Raw genomic sequence first — 22,394 nt, forward strand, 5'->3', positions numbered from 1 at the left:
TCAGTGTCCTATGCTCCAGTGTCCTATGCTCCAGTGTCCTATGCTCCAGTGTCCTATGCTCCAGTGTCCTATGTTCCAGTGTTCTATGTTCTCAGTGTCCTATGTTCTCAGTGTCCTATGTTCTCAGTGTCCTATGCTCCAGTGTCCTATGTTCTCAGTGTCCTATGCTCCAGTGTCCTATGTTCTCAGTGTTCTATGTTCTCAGTGTCCTATGTTCTCAGTGTCCTATGCTCCAGTGTTCTATGTTCTCAGTGCCATATGTTCCATCAGCTTAATTTCCTGTCATATGTCACATTAACTGGACCTTTCAAAGGGTTTTCATGTCAACAGTTACCAATGTTTATTTCTCTCAATCAATATGTTGAAATCACAAAAAAACTGCACCTTACAACCTACTGATGTAATACGGCGTCACAATTTAATCCATTTATACATTTATTGCTTTTCACAAACTTTCATTTACAACACCTAACTCATTTTCAGGTCAGATGAGTTCTGCTGCTCTGAAGTGTTTCCATTTAACCCCTCGTTTACACGTTCCTCCTGGTTGGGAATCACTGCACTAGAGTGTCTTTTTATCTGATTTCACATTCTGAACCACTTTGGATCAAAACGTATGATGAATCTTAACATGGAACCACAGTCGGGTACTAGAACATTGTTTATTTTCTGTCCTGGATAAAGTGCCATGAACGTAGCTTAGCAGAGATGAACCCTAAGCTTTTTAATGTTGCACTTTGTAGAGACTGTACGGCTCAGCAATATCGCCCTAAACTCTGTAAATTCCTCCTCACATCACATTCATCATGTGCACTGTGTGTGTGTGTGTGTGTGTGTGTGTGTGTGTGTGTGTGTGTGTGTGTGTGTGTGTGTGTGTGTGTGTGTGTGTGTGTGTGTGTGTGTGTGTGTGTGTGTGAGGCCCGAGGCTCCCGACATCACCGTACAGTATCGTGTATCGTGCATCAGTAACGACTCTGTACTACGATACGTTCCTCTCTTTGGATGATCGTTCTGCTGAAGGAGCACCGTGTATTATATTAATACTGATGTGTGACTACTTGTGTGGTAATATATTTATAACAGAGGATGTTTATCAGCTGTTTAAATGAAATCAAGTATTACGTTTGTGCTTTTTATTACAGACACAAATTAGTAGCATAGTCGGTGTTTATCTGCTTTTTGTTTCTCAGCAGAGCATTTACATGAGAGCATAAAACCCACAAAATGAATGCTTAACGGTTTTAGAATATTCATGTTTACAGATGTAACAGTAAAGCTCAAATAAAACATTTGATTTGAATCTTTACCTGCAGAATTTGTATTTATTATAGTGTTTTGACTCTGTTTGTGTCCAATTTACATTTATCTCATACAGACTTTAAGATAAAAAAAAGTGCATAAACATTACATTACATTACAGTCATTTAGCAGACGCTTTTAGCATAAACATGTCCAACTTTCCCAGATTGACAATTTTTTGAGCCTCATTAAAGAAAAACAGTCATGTTATAAAGATGGACGTCATGACCAGTGGTGGAAGAAGTATTCAGACATTTTACTGTAGTAAAAATCTTAATACCACACTGTTATAATACTCCACTACAAGTAGAAGACCTGCAAAACCTCAGAGTCAATTTGTGTCCCTTTGCAGCTGTTTTGTGTCTCTTTGTGGTCCCTTGCAGCTGTTTTTGCATGGTTAGGGTTGTTTCGGGTCACTTTGTAATTCTGTTGGTCCATTTGCAGTTTTAACATTTCTTTGTGGTTGTTTTCTGTCACTTTTTGGTCATTTTGTGTCCCTTTGTAGTTGTAGCTGCCATCATGTTGAGTCTCTTTTTGCAGCTGTTTTGCATCTGTGTTGCTGTTTTCTGTCGCTTTGTAATTATTTTCTTCTTCATGTAGTCGTTTTGTGTCTCTTTGTGGTCATTTTGTGTCAATTGGTAGGTTTTTTTGGTCTTATTGTAGTTTTAGCATTTGGTTTTAGCGCTCATTGTAGTCATTTTTGTGTCTCTCAGTCAGTGTGAGACTTTGTGGTCTCTTTGCAGCTGTTTTGCATGGATGTGGTTTTTTTGGGTCACTTCGTATTCGTTTTTTGTCACTTTGTAGTTCTGTTGTTCTAAAAGTACAATATTTACCTCTGAGATGTAGTGGAGGAGAAGTACAACAAGGAAACACTCAAGTAAAGTACCTCACATGTGTATTTAAGTGCAGTACTTGCGTATATGTACTTAGTTACTTTCCACCACTGGTCCTAACAAAGTAACATGATGGATCTTTTTTTTTGGCAGGCTGCAGGTTTTTTGGTTATCAGGTAATCATGATGGACTGTAAGGAGGCTGTGGCGCCTTCAGGGACACCTGTTCATGCACATGAGCAGCTCCAGCCTCATGGCGATGCGGGTGTGCCAGCCCAGTGGCAGCAGGCGGATGTAGCGGGCCACGATGGGGGGGCGCAGCAGGTTCTGAACCGTGGAGGATCGGTCCGAGTTCCCATAGAAGACCTGATGAGTGGAAAGTTTAATAAATATTCACTAAATCAGTTTATCAGCACGTCTCTCATGAAACTAATTTAGCACCTTTTGAGAGCCAGAATTTGTTTCTTATCTAGATCATATTTCTAATCTACTAATATATTTGTGTTTTCATAATATTCTTAGGCTGATTAACTGATTTGATCTCAAACTGTTATTTTATGTCTTTCCTTTTTTTTATTCTCACTTCAAGTGCCATAGATCATAGTTGGCAGCAATAATGGGGAACGGTTGATTTCACCCTAAAATCAAAACTTACTCATCTTACCTGTAGTGATATTTATCAGTCTAGTGCTGAAAAAAACAAACATATTTGAAACACAGACCTTGTTGTGAGCAGGTTCATGTAGGAACTCATTTTCTCTAAACCGTAGTTCTACCTAAAACTGCTCACAGTTTGTAAAGTTTATATTTATGTTTTGAGTTAAGTTTCGGCTGCAAGATTTCTTTTTTTATTTTATTTTTTCTGTGTATTTGTTTTTTAGTTTTGGAATATGGTACGGTTGGATTTGAATATAGTTTTGATAATAAAAGATTAATAAAGCTAGTGTTCTGTGTTGTTACCCTGTTGTTTCCTGTCTGGTCTTTGTAATAGATCCAGTTGAGCGTCTCCACCGTGCGGTACTGGATGCTGTATTTAGTGATCCACTCGTCAGCGTCACAGCGGCCCTGAGTGAGGATACCCGACACCACGCCGACCTCCATCAGGTCGATCTGGATCCACTGATGCAGGTCGTTGAACTTGGAGAGCCATGCACACCTTTAACAACAACCAACATGTGCTTTTGTTGTTCACACTGATAATGATAAGAAAAAGAAGAACCGGGTTGTCGTGATATTACCCAAAGCCTTGGTTGTTGAGGCGACCCTTGGAGGGGACCCAGGAGGAGTACCAGCCCAAGTACTGGTCCTGACTGGAGCAGCTGATCTGGTCTGACTCCACAGATCCAGATTCAAAGCCCAGAGCTCTGTGGTACGGACATTCTGTGGAGGACATTAAAAAACATTCTTAATAAGTAACAATCTTTAATTTGGATTTTACTCATGAAGACGATGTTTCTAGACTTAAAGGAATACTTCACCCTTAAAATAACCATCTGTATATCAGCTACTTTTACTGATTTACCTTGAAGAAAACATTGTTTTTCTCTCATGCCTCCACATTAACCAGAGATCACAAAACAGAGAAGAGTCTTGATGAATTGAGGTAAATGGTGTTTTATCAGCAAAACTGCATCAGAACATCTGTTTACACGCTCTCACACAACTGGTGCAGAATAATCCAAGTCTCATTTCCAGTCTTATGCTCTCTACTTCACAAACACATGCATCTCCACTAAAACCTGAATATTTAAAACTTCTCTGCAAGCGTGAGAGAGTTTATGAAGAAGTGTTTTAAATGGTCAAGCTTTAAGAGTTGTGTCTATATGGCTACCAATAAATTGCAAAAACTCTTGTGTGACTCGACTACCTGTCCTACAGTCTCGCAAGACTTTTGCAAATTGTACCATTATGACAAGTCCAGGTTTTTATTGAAAAAGCATGTGTTTTAGTAGTGATCAGACGACTGGATAAATGAAACTTGGATTAAACGGCACGATTTTTGTGAGAGTTTTTAAACAGATGTTGTTTAACTTGACCTACGTTCACTTTATCAAGAGTTTTCTCTGTTTTTTGATTCTGGAGGCGTGAGAGAAGAACAAAGTTTTCTTCAAGATGTGAGAGTAACACGTAGAGAGTAACTGATAAACAGATGATCATTTTAAGGGTGAAGAATTCCTTTAAAGACAAACTTTCACTTTGTCACACTTCCCACGTGAATCACTACAGTAGTCAAATCATTCAGCCTCATACAACACAAACTAGTCCAATATGCAGTATTAAATCAAAGCATAATTTAGCATCATGGTTTTATTCTCCAACAAAGTATTCTGAGCAGCCTGATCTAATTACCTCTGAGATCTGATAGCAGGAGGATTGCGTGATAAGGAGGAGGAAGATGTTCGGGACATCATCTGATCTGTGCTGCTCGGTCCGGTATATATCTCGAGCTATTAACTGAAGAGCACCAACTATTCTGGGCTTCTTAATCTGATCATCACATTCTGTACAGGTGATGAGATTATCTCACCGCATTTACAGGCCTCTTCCTCACAACTCTTCATTTCCTAAATCTATGTGACTTAAAGTCGTTGTAACTGGTTCTAAACCAGTTTCAGTTTAATCCTGATCCTCTACAGACCTCCATCAGTAAACAGACCATCAGAGAGAAGATGTTCTGTTTCTATAAAGTTATTCTTAAAGCTCGTCGTCGGATTCTGGAGAAACCAGATGAAATCATGAAGGTTCACCAGAAACTCCTTCAGCTCAGAGCAGAGACCAGCAGAGACCAGTCCACCGTGGACAGACCCAGATCCAGCAGAGACCAGTCCAGTCCAGATCCAGCAGAGACCAGTCCACCGTGGACAGACCCAGATCCAGCAGAGACCAGTCCACCGTGGACAGACCCAGATCCAGCAGTTGGAGCCAGTCCACCGTGGAGGGAGGAGCAGAGACCAGCTCCCCGTGGACAGACCCAGATCCGGCTTCACCTCCTCCTCCTCCTCTCCGGAGGGAGGAGGAGAGCTCCTCTCCCCTCCTCCTCCTCCTCCTCCTCCAGGAGCAGAGCTTCTCCTCTCTGGGAGTCAACACTGACACCACGCTGCTGGAGACCCAGACCGTATTGCTGGACCCGCTGGAGGGAAGGGAGGCACTGGAGAACCAGAACCAGGACTGAGCAGGTCAGACTGTCAGACCCTGCTGCAGTAAAATGAGAGGTTTTCTAAAGGGAGTCTGGTGCTCAGAAACACTACCACTGTAGTCCACAGGGACCAACAGATTCAACACTAAATGAAAGTTCCTTGTAGAAACTTTGAGTTGAAAATTGTCAAGATCATATCAGAAGGTGAATCGTGCTCCACTGCAGATATGCAGAAACTGAGCCAAGACTAGATTGAGAGCATGTCAGGACACAGCGAGGTACCACCAGATTTGTGATCCATCACAACAGCTGGAACTCTCTGTGTGCACAGGACACAGGATACAAACGTTGTCCTTCACATAATGGCCTGGTTCATAACAGACATGCATCATCCTCGTGCGTGAAACCGATTACAGGTCAACCGAGGTCATGTGACCTGTCGGGCGGTGTCCTCACCTGGCATGCAGTTCAGTGGTTGACCCTGAGGAGGCGCTGTCGGCAGCAGTGAGGAGAGCGTCACAGGTGTGCTGACGGTCGGAGAACCTGCAGACTCACAGTCACAGGTGCAGGCTTTCACGTCTGCCGTCCACGTCTCAATGTCCTGCTGCTCCTCCTCCTGCAGCTGCAGCTCCTCTTCCTGGACGGCCTCCTCCTCCTGAAGGACACACACACACACACACACACACACACACACACACACACACACACACACACACACACACACACACACACAGTTAATCCAGACTTCATATCACATCATTTTTCTCTCAGGTGGTTTATGAATGTGCTCTTACCTCCTGAGAGTGAACAACCAACAGGGCTGTGAATGGATGCATGAAATGGAGAAGCAGATGAGAGTGAAGGTGAAAGCTAAAAGCTACTTTTTACTTTTTACAAGAGAAACTAAAAACATATTTCTAATTATTCTGCATACTTTATGTATATGTGACCAGAATAAACTAAATTGGGTTCAAAAAGAAACTATATATTGAATTAAAACATTTTTTTTGATAAATTTAAACAATAATCCGCTCTGGTTCTTTCATTTCATGGTTACAAAAAGACACTATAAACAAGTATAATCCTGTTTTTTTTAGTCATAATGATTGAATAATACCCCTCTTACCCTGAGATAGAAGCAGGAGGACGAGCACAGCAGAACACCGAGCACTGACCTCCATCTTCCTCTTCAGCTGTGATGGAATGCGATGAGTGTGCGGTACCCGACGAGAACGGGATTACTGTAATCCACAGGCCCGTGACCACCTTATCTAATACTCCTTATTGGCCCCTAGACACCTCCCTGAGGCTCCTCTATCGTACTGCACCTGTGGTGAGCCAATCAAAAGAGAGCATCATTCTTTATTCTGTCTTTCACAAGTCAACATAACAACCAGGAACGACATGTTGGACTAAAAGAAAAGACTCAATTCACAGGAAATCACAGATGATGCTGCTTTTAGAGGGATCTATTGGCAGAGATGGAATATAATAATTATTAATTTGTCTTTATTCTGGTAGTGGGTGCGTAGGATAAAATACCTTCTGCTTTGATCACTTTTAAAGCACGTCTGGGTCTGGCCCCGACATACATAGGAGAAATGTTGACCCCGTATGAGCCAGCTCGCAGCCTTAGATCCTCAGGTGGGGCCCTTCTGGTTGTTCCAAAGTCGAAACTGAAAACCAAAGGCGACCGTGCTTTTGCCATAAGGGCCCCTCGGCTTTGGAATGACCTACCGGAGGAGATAAGGCTTCAGAATCAGTAATCTCTTTTAAATCACTTCTTAAAACACATTTTTATAGATTGGCTTTTATTGGTTCATTTTCATTTGGTCTTGGTATTTTATCTTATATTTGTTTACTATATTTTACCATTATCACTTGATTTTATTTATTTCATTATTTTCTTTATTTTCTTTATTTTCTTTATTTTCTTTATTTTCTTTATTTTATTTATTTTATTATTTTATTTCTTTATTTCTTTATTTGATTGTCACTTGTTATTTCATTTTGTTTCTTATGCACTGTCTTGCTGGCTGGTCTGTCAAAGCACTTTGTAAACCTTGTTTTTAAAAGGTGCTATATAAATAAAGTTATTATTATTATTATTATTGACGCCCCTTAAACTGTGGAGCTCACTGCCTCTGGTTATTAGAATAACAAGCTCTCTCAGTATTTTTAAAAGACATATCTTTTTAATCTTTTCACACTTTTATTTTAATTTTAAACACCATGAAATATAACCATTTAATTTCACTCCAACTTTACTTGAATACATAGCCAAACATTTAATTATAATCTGGCTTTGAATTTGGATTAATGTTATAATCTAAACAAGGTTTTATTTTTATTTTTGTACCTGGTGTGTTTTTCATTTTATTTTATTTTATTCTATTGACTTTTAGAAATTGTTTTTTTTAAGATTTTAAAGTTTAATTGTATTTTTATAAAGTATATTTATTGTATATTATTATATTATTTATTGATTTAGTTTTATATATCAATCACTTTGGTCTATAGGTTCATATGAAAGATTTTACAAAGATAAATAAATAGATAAATAAATAATGAATGAATTAAAAAAATTAAAAATTAAAAATTAAAAATTAAAAATTTAAAATTAAAAATTTAAAGATTTAAAAAATTAAAAAATTAAAAAATTAAAAAATTAAAAAAATTAAAAAATTTTAAAAAATATTATTAAAATTTAAAAAAAATTACAAATTTTAAAAAAAAATTAAAATTTTATTTAAAAAAAAAAAAAATTTTATTTAAAAATTTAAAAATTTAAAAATTTAAAAATTTAAAAATTTAAAAATTTAAAAATTTTAAAATTTAAAAATAATAAAATAAGGCTGAACAATATTGTATTTGTATTATTTCTATTAAGCATTTAAGTTCCGCACTTCCTGGTTCTTCCGCCTCTATTTAAACGTTCTGACGCTGGTATTGATGATGACGTTTTCATGTAGTTTGATTGACGTGAATACCAACCAATCACATCCGCGTTATCGCGTTAAACGTTTCGAGTAGGCGGAGACTATCACACAGATTGAGCCAATGAACGACGTTGTGGGCGCGTCATTGGCCAATCAGAAGCGTGCTGCCCTCTGACCGTGTGTGTTCCATGGGAGGCGGTGGGACTCAGTGTTTTCCTTCAGAGGGGACAGCAGCCACAGCTGAGATAAAGGTAAACACTCTCACTGTATTATGCACTGTTTAAAGCTTAAATATAATCAATATTTAAATAACATGCTATGTATTTATTGTATTGAACATGAAGTTAATGTGTTTATCTGAAACACATGGCAGCAGACACATTAATAACTCATAATTGAATATTAATTGATTGTCTGCATGGATTCTTAGTTTTCATTGGCTGAGTTTGATTGACCTGATTAAAGGTAATATTTTCTGCATCTTTCTCATTTTCTTCAGCACCTCCATGTCTTACAGTCATCATTTCCTCAATTAGGCTGAAGTGTTTATTTTAAGTTTATTTTATTTGTATTATCTAATATCACGAATTAGTCTCAAGAGGGTTTTTCAATCCGTACAGAATAAAACAAAGAAACACACTCTGTTCTTTATGGAAGCACAAAGCTGACAGTAAAAGAAACCAAAGACAAACTTTATTGACAAATTCTCACTGTTTTGAGAGTTAAAGTCATTATTTTTGAGAAAATGTGTCATTATATTAACTTACAGGATCTTTTTATTCCTTTTTTATCATCACAAAGCTAAGTTTTAATCGTATTTTATTATTTTACTGGGGGAAGATGGGCTTCCACAGCTCTTAGAAAGCATTATCTGTTCTTAATAACTTTTATTCTGGATACAATTAAAGTCGTGAATTGGAGAGACTGTCTGTCTTTCAGTAAGAAACGCTCTTTACATTAATGTCATTTACATTCAGTCACTTGATTCTGATCGTTCTTGAAGTCGGGTTTTATATGAGTTACATTATTTCAATTTCCCCCAAACATCTAGCCTAATAAATACTACTCAAAAGACACCAATGGTCATATTCTGGGTTATTAAATAATGATTTTACAATCAGAATATCAATAAATACAGACACAAATAATGAATTAGTAATATAAACCTATTCTGCCACTAGAAATGGTTCCTGTAGCTTCTAAGCAGGATGCAGAACACAGTATAACAACAGAATACAGGTTGTTAAACAGGCTACAGAGAGAAACACCTCTACTCTGACATTAATGATAACTGTTCGTCTTTATTAATATTAGTACAGTTCACATGTGTGCAGACACAAACTCCATTAAAAGTCTCTCCAGCTGTTAAAGCAAAGTGACAGCTGATCCACCGTCGTCAGAAACAGACGTCTCTTCACATGACGCTACAGAGGAAAGGACGTCTCATTTCTATTAAAACATATATCCTCGTTTCCTCTCTCCTCACATGGTTTCCTTGAGAGGAGAGTGAGGACATGTGGATGCAAATAAGAGACTTGGGATGTACCCCCAGTCTAAGTGAGGACTCGAGCAGAAGCATCTTTGGTGACGCACAGACGTTGATTCTTGTAATTGTTGACCTTGGAAATAGTGATAAAGACTTTGAGAAGCAGTGAAAACTTCAGAGAGAGCTAGTGAATACGATTATTTCTGCCAAACACTGATAATCATTTTCATTGTATGCTGCTTCATCTCGTCTCTCACTGTGATTCAAAGCTCCCTTTTTGTTTTTGTCTTCTCATTATTTCACTTCAGATGCAGTTCATGCTTCTGTTCAGTCGACAAGGGAAGCTCCGGCTTCAGAAATGGTACGTGCCTCTGTCTGATAAGGAGAAGAAGAAGATCACCAGGGAGTTGGTGCAGACGGTGCTGGCTCGAAAGCCCAAAATGTGCAGCTTCCTGGAGTGGAGAGACCTCAAGGTTGTTTATAAGAGGTGGGTGAGAATTGGGAACAAAATGGAGAAGCAGGAGAGAGTTTTATTGGAGTGACGGAGACACAAAGAGCATTCATTTAGCCTCATTATATCCTGTTGGACGGACACATTAATAGTTCTATCTAGGGCTGTATTGATAGGTTTGAAGCTTCATTCATAACGTTGACATTCAAAGTCTAAATCAACATTTGAACACTATGAAGCTCATTTCCTTCTTTTTCTAATGTCTATTCATTGTGTTTAACCCTCTGAACCCCAAAACCTGCCGGCGTGATGATGGAAAAACATGTTTTATTTTAACAATCGCCAAAACTGAACCGTTTATCACAACCAGAAGCTGTAAAAACTGTAATGATAGTCAGATTTTATTGTTTCTGACGGTCCTTGAACACATCATGTGTGTCAAAAGCTTCCTTCAGAAAACGCAACTGGATCGTGATATTTCTTTAAAACATTTTATTCTACACGTCTCATTTAAAATAATGCCACAAATAAACCATCTGTTTTAACCAGATTCTGTAAAAAACATTAAATTCTGAGCTCCTCAGTGAAACTATGAAGACATGATTTATTTTAAAGATTGATGTAATCATTTCCTAAATTCACAACATGTTTTTATCCAATGAAATATTCTGCTTCAATCCATATTTGTTTGGAATATTAATGTTCATGTAAACACAGTCACTGAGAAGCAAATTATTGTCTGAACTTTTTCTACATAACAATCAATGCCATCAGGTTCCGAGTTTCACACTTGTTCCAGTATTCTATGTTCGTCTCTCCAGAATCAACCGGGTCCATTGTGTCCTCCTGGTTGTGAGGGATCAACTGACCAGCTCCTTTATTAGTTAATCATCACATGCTTAAAGAGTGCCTCAGGGATTATCAGGGATAAAGAAACCATGGCAGAGTGAGGCTTAACTCATGCAGCCTTCTGCGTCCGGCTTCTGGCTTTTTTTAAATGAATACCAAGTTCACCATGAACAGCAGAAGAGCTCCGTCAGCACTGTTACAGCGAGGCAGCTCATATTACTCTGCCTTAGTGATCAGAATGCATAAAGTCAGATCAATGTAGTTACTTTGTCAGGTTGATGTTGCAGTTCTCCCAATTGCAATTTTCTCTGCCGGGAAGTTTGACCTCCAGGTTCAGATTTTCTTTCTTTCTCAGAACTATAATTGACGCCGTACACAATTTTATTTTTTGCAATTTGTCTTCCATGGAAAATTGACATTTTATTGCATGGAACAAACTGCCCCATGGAGGAGAGGGAGGAGAGCTGAGATGGAAGCTAAGCTAACCCAGCTAGGACCTGAGGCTACTCCTCTACCCAGCATGCACCTGGCTGTCTGAAAAGCATCTTCACAGAGACCTGGATCCATCATGGTCCTGGATCAAGCTGCTCTTGACAGGCGGACATCAGGACAGAGCAGGACTCCGGTGGACCAGAGGAGGTGGACTCTGTGTTCACATCATGATGCTTGGTGCTCAAACACAGTCGAAGATGATGGACAATGTTTTCCTCTTGTTGAACCTTTAATGTGAAGATGTCGGCCATATTATCTGATCAGAGAATTGTTTCTGTTGCTGCTGTTTGTACTGCTGTTTTTGTTCGGTTTTGTTTGTCATGTGTTTGTTGAAACAATGGCCGTTAAGTGCCGTTTGATCCGGGACGTAGGGTTCTCCTGAAGTCTTATTTCAATCATCTTATATTTCTGTGACTAGACATCAGAAAGCCAGGAGCATGCTGGGTAGTGGAGAAGCCTCAGGTGCTAGCTGGGTTAGCTTAGCTTCCATCTCGGCTCCTCCCTCTTCTCCATGGGGCAGTTTGGTGGCGTTTGGTCCTGGCGTTGCTGTTGCCATACAGGAGACTGATCGGTCTATTTTCGCCTCTCTTACAGGTTTTTTTAGATGTTGTTGTGACGTTAACGTCGTCCGTCTCTGTGTTTCAGATATGCCAGCCTGTACTTCTGCTGTGCCATCGAGGACCAGGACAACGAGCTCATCACGCTGGAGATCATCCACAGATACGTGGAGCTGCTGGACAAATACTTTGGCAGTGTGCGTTTTCTAATGTCTGGTTTCCATGTTATTCCCACCTATTGATCCTGGACTTTAAATATTCATAGTTAGTGTTCTTTCATTTTCTAAACAACAGGTTTGTGAGCTGGACATCATTTTCAACTTTGAGAAGGCTTACTTCATCCTGGATGAGTTCCTGCTGGGTGGAGAAGCTCAGGAGACGTCCAAAAAGACGGTGTTGAAGGCCATCGAGCAGGCTGACCTGCTGCAGGAGGTAAGACACCTAACGGACACCATGTGGGAACAATAGTGATTTCATTCTGATGACTTAGTCTCTCTATCTTTCTCCTGCTGTATTAATAATCAGCTGTCACTCTCCACTGTAACCGTCAACAGTTAGAGATTTATCAGACCGAAGAAATGAAAGAATATAAAGTTAAATAGAGTATGTAACACGAGCACAGCTTCCTCAATTAAAGTTAAAATCCTTAAGATTTCAATTCTGGTTGCAGCAAGAACAGTTTTCTGTTTAAGCCTAAACAAACTTGCAAACACTTTTTTGCAATATTTAAACTTTTTTTCTGGCATTTCCACTCAGTAATCTTTTATTCCATAACATCCGATGGATGAAACCACTCACTGTGCCTGTTTCTTAATATTTCGTTACCTGCTGCGATACTTAAAATCGATCCGCTGAAAGGAAATGTTAAATTTCAGACCTTCACAATAAAAGCCAGCCCGTGTTTTCTCAGTTGAAGGCTTTTAATGCGAAACAGCGTCTGCAAGAAATGTTTGAATTATTAGAAGCCACCAGTGAGGTTGATATCAATGACATAAAACAGTTACACTGAGTCATTTGTGAATCCTTTTAGCATGTGAAGGTAGTGTGAAGCCAGCTTGTGAAGGGCGGACTCTGACCCTAATAATTAAAATGATCATAAAGATGTAATTACCGAATGTGAAAACTTTGAATGGCTATTGCAGAAAAAATGACAAACATAAATGGTATCAAAAAATCTCCAGTTCTGCAGCTTTAAGTTTAATAGTGGGAGTGCTTGTATGACAAAAGTAAAAGCAGAGCAGCTAAAAATATGTGAAAATTATAATGTACTTTAATTAAGTTTCCCTTCAAAAGTGACATCGGCTTCATTTCCTTGTGATTTTTATTTTCACTGTCTTCACTGTGCTTTATTGTCTCATTTAGTTTGCTTGATCTTGATTCCGGCTGACTTTTTATTTCTCTCTTTGCCTTTGTATTCTTTTACGATTGTGATTTGCAGAATATAGACTTTCAGATGCGCCTATTTGCAGGTACAGTTTGTAAAACACCTCTAATAACCCTCGCTGTAGCGTTAGCTCATTAGCTCATTAGCTGTAGATGTTCTGTAGATTCACCAACACGATGGTAAAGCAGAAACAACACACCAGCAGCAGCGATGTCTCCAGTGTCAGTAGAACACAGCAGACATGGAAGCTGCTGGTGTGTTTCTTTTCTGCCTCAACCCGGATGTCTTTAACTGTAATCTTAGATACTAATCAATAACTCTTCCTCAACATCCCGTTCTCACTCCCAATTCGTCAATCAGTGGACCTTTGACCTCAAACTATGGCGTTCCACGAACCCCTTTAGTGTCAGTTTTGGACGCGAAGGGCTGACCCTAGTGGTCGTAGTGATTATGACAGGTGACGTAATGTAAAGAGCAACAAAGTCCAAACAAACACAGGACTTTCACCCAGGAGACGGCTGTTCATGTCCAATGTGCAACGGAAAAGAGACGTGGACAGACCCTGATCCAGCAGAGACCAGTCCACCGTGGACAGACCCAGATCCAGCAGAGACCAGTCCACCGTGATCCACAGACCCAGATCCAGCAGAGACCAGTCCACCGTGGACAGACCCAGATCCAGCAGAGACCAGTCCACCGTGGACAGACCCAGATCCAGCTTCACCACAGCCTTGGAACTGCAGTCGGAGCTCCGGAGGGAGGAGGAGAGCTCAGCTCCCGGCAGCAGCAGCGTCTCCTCTTCCATTTAAAGTCAAACAGACCATAAAGCAGGGGATGCTTTAGGGCGGGGCCTCACAGTGATTGACAGGTCGACAACAGAGACGTATACGGCGTCTCTACGTCACTGTTCCTTTCACTTTTGTTCATTGGATGCAAAAAAACAACATGGCGCCGGCAGAAATCGCCGAACTCAAGGTTTCATAACGTCAGTCCACAAACCAATGGGTGACGTCACGATAACTACGTCCACTTCTATATACAGTCTATGGAGTAAATATGTTTATTTCTGCTGTAAATTTGGTCATTTTAACATCGAGGTCTATGGGGAATGACCTATTTTTGGAGCCTCAAGTGGCCATTTGAAGTACTGCAGTTTTTGCCTCACAGAGTCTCCACATGTGACGAGTTGTGAGTGAGAACGTTTTGTCCTCATCAGCTTATCTGTACGATACATTTTAATAGAAGAAGTACAAAGTAGCTATAATTAAAGACTTTGATGTCTTTATATCTTCACCGTAGACTAACGGAAAAGAACCTCACGCCGTTCTCCCTTTCAGTTTGTCTTAACATATTTCAAACGATTACATTGTCGTTGTTCCTCACATTCCTCGACGGTTGAAGGGAGGAGAGCTCGGGTTTATGCCCAGAAACAAAAGCCCCTTTGTCTGCATTCCTGAGACCACACACACACACACACACACACACACACACACACACACACACACACACACACACACACACACACACACACACACACACACACACACACACACACACTTCTGGCCCAGATTAGCTTTTCATTGTTACAGTAACAAAACACAGTGAAGAGCTTCACTGCAATTAGGATTCATATATTCATGAAACCAGAAGCTGAAACGTATCTTTATTCAGATATCTTTACTTTGTGCTTAAAGAATTAAAGGGACATCTTTAATTAGTTTCAGCAGAATTGGATAAGTGATTATTTGAGTTTCTACAGACACTAAATTCTTATTTGTAAACCCGCTGTGGTCCAGCAGAGACCTGATCTGTGTCAGCAGACTGTTTGCTGGATTTGTTTGCTCAGCATTCAGCATTTAGTCATTGAGCCAAAATGTTGCTGTTAATGAGTTCTGGGAGGAAAAAATCAGGTCACTGCTGACAAACATTAACATCCAATGGAAAAAACCTGTGGAGGAGGGTGTTAATGACCCAGAGAAGATTCTGATAGGCAGAGGAACAACTACAGGGTCCTGCTGACCCAGAGTCTGCTTTTGTACACTATAGTGTACATATGAATATGTCCGTTCCGCACAACGTGATGGTTGATGACTTTATTTAAGCATAGAAAAATCAACCTTGTTCCAAAAATATTTACGTCACTTTTTAGTCCGCTAATATTCATGTTCCATGTGACAAAAGTTTAAAAAAATATATATTATTTTCCCAAGTAATTGGATGAAAGAAACGCCCCGGGTTTGTAAAAGGCCTTGAGGTCATAACAGGCATGACCTCAAACCTGTGTTAGGAACATGTTAAAACATGTCTGATCAAACTCTGCTTCACTAACAGGCGGTATAATCAAACTACTGTTGGTTTAACATTCAACATTTTCGATTTTGTCAAAGATAAAGATTTATTTGGAAATTCAAAACTTTAATTTTCATTTATGCAACTTGTAACTTCTTAAAAGTTCCTGTTTTTTAATCAAATTTCAAATCTAAATTGTGACTATTGTCATGGATAAGTGAAAGAGTTATGCCGCCTGTTTATAGACTAACTTGTATAGTTTTACTAACAGCACTGAATCAAAAATGCTCTGATTTTTATTCTTTCAGTATTCTTTATCTGAGATGGTGAAAAAGGATAAACAATAACACGTGTTAGAAAAGTATGTTACATATACTAATAATCATTCTGCAGGTTTGTCTACGTGGTGTTTTTGACCCAAAATAACCATTTTACATCTTCTAATATTAAGATATTAAAGGAAAAGGACAAGTGTTTATTCTCAACAAAACCCATGAAAAGACCAAAAGCAATTAATATCATTTTGAATGTACTTTATATTTAGAATATTTTCACCTCTTTATGTTTTTGAAGAACTGAAGCTGTTATCTATGCTCTCTACAAAGACACCAGACTACATTCACACAAACAGAGACTTAACCTTTTAGTTGCTGCTCTACTGCTGTCTCCACCTGTTAGTTAGTTTGTGTTATTGTGTGACTTTGGTGTTTTAAAGGGTTAATTCAGATTCATAAAAGTATTTTCTTAGTTTTTGGATGACAATGGAGCTCTACAGCACAAAGGAAGAAGATGTATCAGCCTTTATTGTTTGCTTTGGTCTTTTCTTTGGATTTGTTGAGAAAAATAAAACAACAAAAAACATCACCAGCCAGAATAATACAAACGATATCTGTGGACCAAAGAAAAAGGTCTTATTAATAGTTTCTTATTATCGTTTTGCCTCCTCATTGTTGTCATTTTATAATCAGAGGAGAGCAATCAGATCAAATCCAGAAATGTCTCTCTGCCACTTGAGAACACACAGAGGGAAACTCTTTCGTAATCAAACTCCTCGTTAGTGTTGTTTAGTAATCAGGTTAATTATTTGACACGTCGAGATGCAGAATTTACTCATTTGGTGACAAATTTTCAACAAGCAGATGTTTGACTAATGGATTGACGTAAATAGAAACAATAACTGTCATCCTTTTATAAATCCTAAACATAATGCACATTTAGAATGAGCCCCTCTGGCTTCAGTTAGTTCTTATTGCTAGAATAATTACTTTGAAAACACACCACAGGGGATTTAGTCGTCAAGTTATTTTAATAAGCCTTTAATGAAACATTTCTCAGGAGCTGGTCGTGACTTTGGTGCCAGCTAGCAGATCTTTTCTTGGCCTAATGATGCCTCAGAAGAATTCACTGCTCAGCTCAACTTTTGCATTCGAGATAAATTGAGCAGAGACGTCCTCCCGTGAAGATGTGGCGTCTTTTATTTTGGCGGTGCACCGTTTAACATGTGTCGAGGTGCTTTGTTCTGTTTATTTGTGTCCTTATAAAAAAAAATCTTTGCCTCACAGGTGTGATGGTCCCAAATATGGTCTCTGAGTCCTCTGGTCTTTTCCAGAATTAGGATGCTGAGGTGAATACTCTGTGTGTGGATTTAGGACGTCCCTCTAGTTCATCTGGTTTAGACCAAGATCCTGGTCTAGTTAACCCCCCCACAGCCCATAATACATGTTTGTATTGAAAACAAAGTCTGTTTTAGTCTGTTTGTCTTTGTTTTCCATGTTTATGTGACGTCTCATTGACGCTGTCTTCTTATTTCATATGATTACACACCTACAGTTTGGATACCTGACATTATTTAACACGTGATTCCATATCTGTTGGTTTTAAATTGTTCACACCCTCTGGGTTCTTTACTTACTTTGAGGGGAATGTAATCTTGTTTTTAACCTCTTACTTAAAGGGCCAGTGTGTAGGATTAAAGGGGAGCAGAAATAGAATGAGCACTGCAACAACTCAATTAATCAGTTGATTGCAATCTGCAACCTCACCACTAGGTTGCACTAAATCCTACACACTGTCCCTTTAAATAAGACAGACTTGTGGATGCATTTTTCCTAAAGACGTTCAGAAAGAATGCTACATTTGTATACCTCATTAAGTAGTGGAATAGTTTGACTTTTTGGAGAAGGCTAGCTGTTTCCAGTCGTTATGCTAAGCGAGCTCTGGCTCTGACTAATTATCTATTGTTCATCTCATCTATGCTATGCTAAGCTAACCAACCATATTTATCATACAGTAATGAGAGTGGTATCTATTTTCACATCTAACTCTCAAGAAAGCAAACAAGTGGATAAGTAGTTAGTCTTAAATAGTGACTCCACCTGCTCCCTATTTTCTCATGTTTTTGTGTCTAAGTGACTGTTTTTTTAAATTGCTCCAGTATTGAGGGAGAAATCAGCCGCTAAACGAGCTGTAACGTATTCTCAACGTCTCCGTTAGTCACTCAGAAACAGAAACATGGTTTAAAAAGCGTGAAACAAGTTCCCCTTTAAGTGACACTTTCTGCTGCTCTGTGTCCTGCATGTCCTCTGTGTCTGTTAACGTCTCCATGTTTTCTTGTCTGTGTGCGTCTCTCTCCCCATGCAGCCCCGTCATGAGTACTTTAATGTGCCTGTGTACTGATTGGCTGCCATCACTGCTGCTGCTGCTGCTACCGTCCTGCATGCTGAGCTCCTCACCCGTCACTGTGATGGTTCACTGGGGGTCGTAACAATATTCTCAGCCCACTGTTCAATTTCCGTACGTGAAAGTCATGAAACGATGTCACAGCAGTAAATTCAAAACTACAGTTAATGAAAATCATTGAGTCTGGATGAAGAGATTAATGTCTCTGTTACTGAGGATTGAAAATGCATTTAAGCGGAAATTAGTATTCAGTTTGTTTATTTGATAAGATGTATTAATATATATTTTGTGTTGACTTATTGTTACATGCCTTTTATTCGTACATTTATCGTTGGTTTCATCGCACTAGTTGAGGTCGGCTGCACATTGGACCAATGGACAAATATTCCGGAAACCCAAGCAAAAGTCCCGATGAACCGACAGCTTAAAATATTCACTCTTCATGCAACAAACAGAAGCACATGGCTATTTAATATGCAGAATGACATCATCAAATGTTCAGATTTGTATTCCTCGGCATGAACACAACATCTTAAAGTATCCTCAAACAACGTTTCGAATGATATCCTACGAAAGGTTACTTCTCATTTTTCGTGCGTTTTCCTACGAAAATCGAGCAACGTGAAAGTTTTCCCTCATTCCAATGCGTACTGTCTTTCCAAAATAAACTTCTGTCTTCACAGGATCTAAGTTTGTTTGGGTTCAAATAAGTGTCATTACTGAAGTAGACAAGTTACGTGACTGAAACATCAACATCGACTTCATGTTTTACAAGGGGATCAAACAGCCGTCTCCTGAAAGAAAGATGGCTGTTTGTTGGACTTGTCCACCTCCCCTTCCTCCACCCGGCGTGTGCTTTTAGCGGTATTAATACTTCCTTGTTCATGAGAATGTGGGTAACACATGAAAAATCTTCTTCGTGGCTGCAAAAATAAGTCCAATTGTATAGAAGTCTATGAGAAAATGACTCTACTTCTCTCTTGATTTATTCCCTCAGTAAACATTGTAAACATGAGTTTATGGTCTCAATCTCTAGTTTCAAGTCTTCTTCAATACAGCATGATGTTCATTTAGTAAATGATGCTCCATTTAGAGTCAAACAGACCATAAAGCAGGGGATGCTTTAGGGCGGGGCTACACACTGATTGACAGGTCGACACCAGAGACGTATACGGCGTCTCTACGTCACTCCTCCTCAGTCCCAAAAAACAACAACATGGCGACGGGCGTAATCCAAGATTGCGTAATGCTTCATGACAGCAGTCCGAAAACCAACGGGTGCCATAGAACCATGAGGCGGTGGTGACAGGACGCTCCACTCTGCCTCTGGTTACTGGGTTGAGTTGGTCAGGTTTAGATATGAGGAGTGAGATTCATTTGAGGTTAGGAACATCAGGGTGAGCCAATCGAAGGAGAGTAGGGCGGCCCGGGTCACACAACAACTACGATCACAAACATGAAGGTCTGATGACGTCATTCTGCAGAATAATCAGCCATGTGATGCACGGAGAGTTTGTTTTTTTGGGAACAACTGGCATTTGTTTTTAGGTAAACGGACGATTGGGGTATTAGAATAATGGGCCTTTGAGGTAACAGCATGGCACCAGCTGAACGCCTCTCTTTATTCTTACCGCTGTAATAAAAAAAGCAAGTTTGCATCATGTGCCATCATGATTTTAACTCAAGGTCCACTTACTAGATTTGTAGTTGAGCTTTCAACCACTTGGCCTTCATGGGTAAAGGGATGAAAGAGTGTTGAGATTGTTTTGAGTTATAAGAGGATTTCTTTTTTCCACGATGAAGAATAAATCTTCAACAAAACCATTTTATTATTTTATTCTTTAACCGGATAAGGTGAACTAGCTGAGCTAACGTTAGCATCAGACGTCTGATCTTAAGGTCTCAGAGAAACAAGCTGATTCCGTTTATTATGCCAAGAGGTTTTCATCGTATGAGTTTTATATATTTCATAGTTAGTTCCGTCATCGGTGTTGTTTCTGTATCATGTCATTCTGTTACAGTTTTGTTTTAAGTATTTGAATCGTAGGTTTTGTGATGTGATTTGTAGGATTTGTTTTTTTAATCGGATCAAACCCGATCGTTCAGACCTGACGACATAATAACTTTTCATTATTTAATTTAATTTAAAATCTTTTAAATTATTTATAGACCCTGATTATATCCTATTTATATAAATAGCAAAAAGCCCACTCTGAAGGTAAGTGGTATTAGTGACATTAATGCTAATGCTAATGCTAACTCTATGCACTGATTAACGAAGGCTCTTCTGTCTTTGAATGATAAAAGCACACTTTAAATCATTAGCCTTAAAGGTTCTTTATCTTATACTAACGGACAATGACTCTTACAATGTTTTAATGATCTTTAGATATTCATCTGTGTCCTACTGAGAAAAACAAACCGTCACGGTCAACTGAGGTTCCTAATAAAATGTTTGTGATTCTTTGTCGATTGTCTTTCTTTAATAAGGCTGTTTTTTTTGTGTTTTTTCTTCCCAGCATGTGACACATTTAAAGTTTAGTTACTGTATTTACTTTTTACTGCATCAGTTTTCTATAATCAGTGAATAAATCATAGTTTAGGTTCTTAAAACACTTTTGTTCTGAAATGAAATGACTGTTGATGAGCAGGTTGTTTCTTTTCTCCTCTTATCATGAAGCAATATTTCTGTTTTTTTCTGCTCTGATGCAACTCCTCTCTTTACTTTGTGCTGAACCTTGTTTCAGGACGCCAACGTAAGTGCTTCTCTTTTTATTTCTGCCACAAGCGAGCAAACAGGAAACCGGATGTTTTTCTGTTCGCACGGTTTCTGTTGATTATGATTTGTAACACGTTGGTGTAGTTAAAGCATTGACAGAAACATAGATGTAGACCAAAGTAATGATTTAAGTCTGCAGGCAGGAGACTCATTGTGTCTTATAACATTAATGATGGCTGCGTTCCATTTAGCTGACCCGGGTCCATGGTTCTGGTATTGTGCATCCTCTCTCACTGACATACTGAGACTAAATGGGATGGAACCATCATTAATGTCATGCTTTGATAAAGATGCATTTATGACCTGAAATGCATCTTTATCTTGTTTTGATTTGTTGTGTGTGCACATATAAATATGAGTAATATTGTAATAAGTCATTTTGGCATCAAAAGAAATTTATGATGAATTTTAAGGTGGAACTAAGTTATTGGTTCCTCATTTAGAGACACGCCTTTCATTTATATGTATTCATTTCATTCAGTTAATATAAAAAAAACATAAAATAAAATACATTTTCAGCATGTGGCCAACTAATAAACGTCTGCTGTCACTTTTAAGGTATTTGCATAGCAGTGTGCTTGCAAAGACAAGGGAAAAAAGACTGAACAATAGAAAACACAGATGTAAACAATGAAAGATTTGACATATTTTAAAATAAATCTGCCTTTCAAACATTACATGAGGAAGAAAATGCACTCAACACATTTATTAGGCGTCAAAAATTTGTGTTTTGGTGAGAAAATCTTAATGTAAATAAAAGTATTTGTTTACAAGAAAACTTCACAGCACGTTTAACTTTAACAACTTAATGCACCATCAAATTCCCAAATATTGATGTAGAATTTAGAGGGTGGTCTGAACAGAGCACATTAAACGCTCCTCCTCTCACTTTGTATTTATGTACTTGACTCAATGTTAATATAAACAGATGTTGATGAGTGCAGCTTTAACTTCAACAGTTCATTGTAGCATCAAGTCCTAAAGTAGAAATGCAGAATTTGGAAGATGAACCGAGTCGTTGTTTCCTTCAGTAGGAGCCACCTGTTTAACTTTACATGTATTTTTACAAGGGGGCGAATTCCACTTTATGAAAAGTGAAGTCAAGTCTTCCTGTCTTAAAGCTGCATTCTCTCTCCTGTCCACCAGGGGGCGACTCCTCTGGTTGTATAGAAGTCTATGAGAAAATGACTCTACTTCTCTCTTGATTTATTCCCTCAGTAAA

At 38.8% G+C, this 22,394-nt stretch overlaps 2 protein-coding genes across 2 annotated transcripts; one reads left to right on the forward strand and one right to left on the reverse strand.

Annotated features, from left to right (window-relative positions):
* Window positions 1-2,344: 2,344 nt before the first annotated feature.
* LOC129094060 (retinoschisin-like) lies at window positions 2,345-6,448 on the reverse strand. The gene is made up of 6 exons (XM_054602074.1): window positions 6,394-6,448; window positions 6,062-6,087; window positions 5,724-5,922; window positions 3,370-3,511; window positions 3,092-3,287; window positions 2,345-2,497 (listed from the first exon to the last, which is right to left on the reverse strand). The coding sequence occupies exons 1-6, from the start codon at window positions 6,446-6,448 to the stop codon at window positions 2,345-2,347; spliced, it is 771 nt and encodes a 256-aa protein (XP_054458049.1).
* Window positions 6,449-8,409: 1,961 nt separating this feature from the next.
* LOC129094371 (AP-1 complex subunit sigma-2-like) lies at window positions 8,410-20,827 on the forward strand. The gene is made up of 5 exons (XM_054602511.1): window positions 8,410-8,457; window positions 10,001-10,179; window positions 12,130-12,238; window positions 12,336-12,473; window positions 18,355-20,827. The coding sequence occupies exons 2-5, from the start codon at window positions 10,001-10,003 to the stop codon at window positions 18,388-18,390; spliced, it is 462 nt and encodes a 153-aa protein (XP_054458486.1). The 5' UTR covers window positions 8,410-8,457; the 3' UTR covers window positions 18,391-20,827.
* The last annotated feature ends 1,567 nt before the right edge of the window (window positions 20,828-22,394 follow it).

Source organism: Anoplopoma fimbria, chromosome 8 (assembly GCF_027596085.1).
Source record: "Anoplopoma fimbria isolate UVic2021 breed Golden Eagle Sablefish chromosome 8, Afim_UVic_2022, whole genome shotgun sequence".
NCBI lineage: Eukaryota > Metazoa > Chordata > Actinopteri > Perciformes > Anoplopomatidae > Anoplopoma > Anoplopoma fimbria.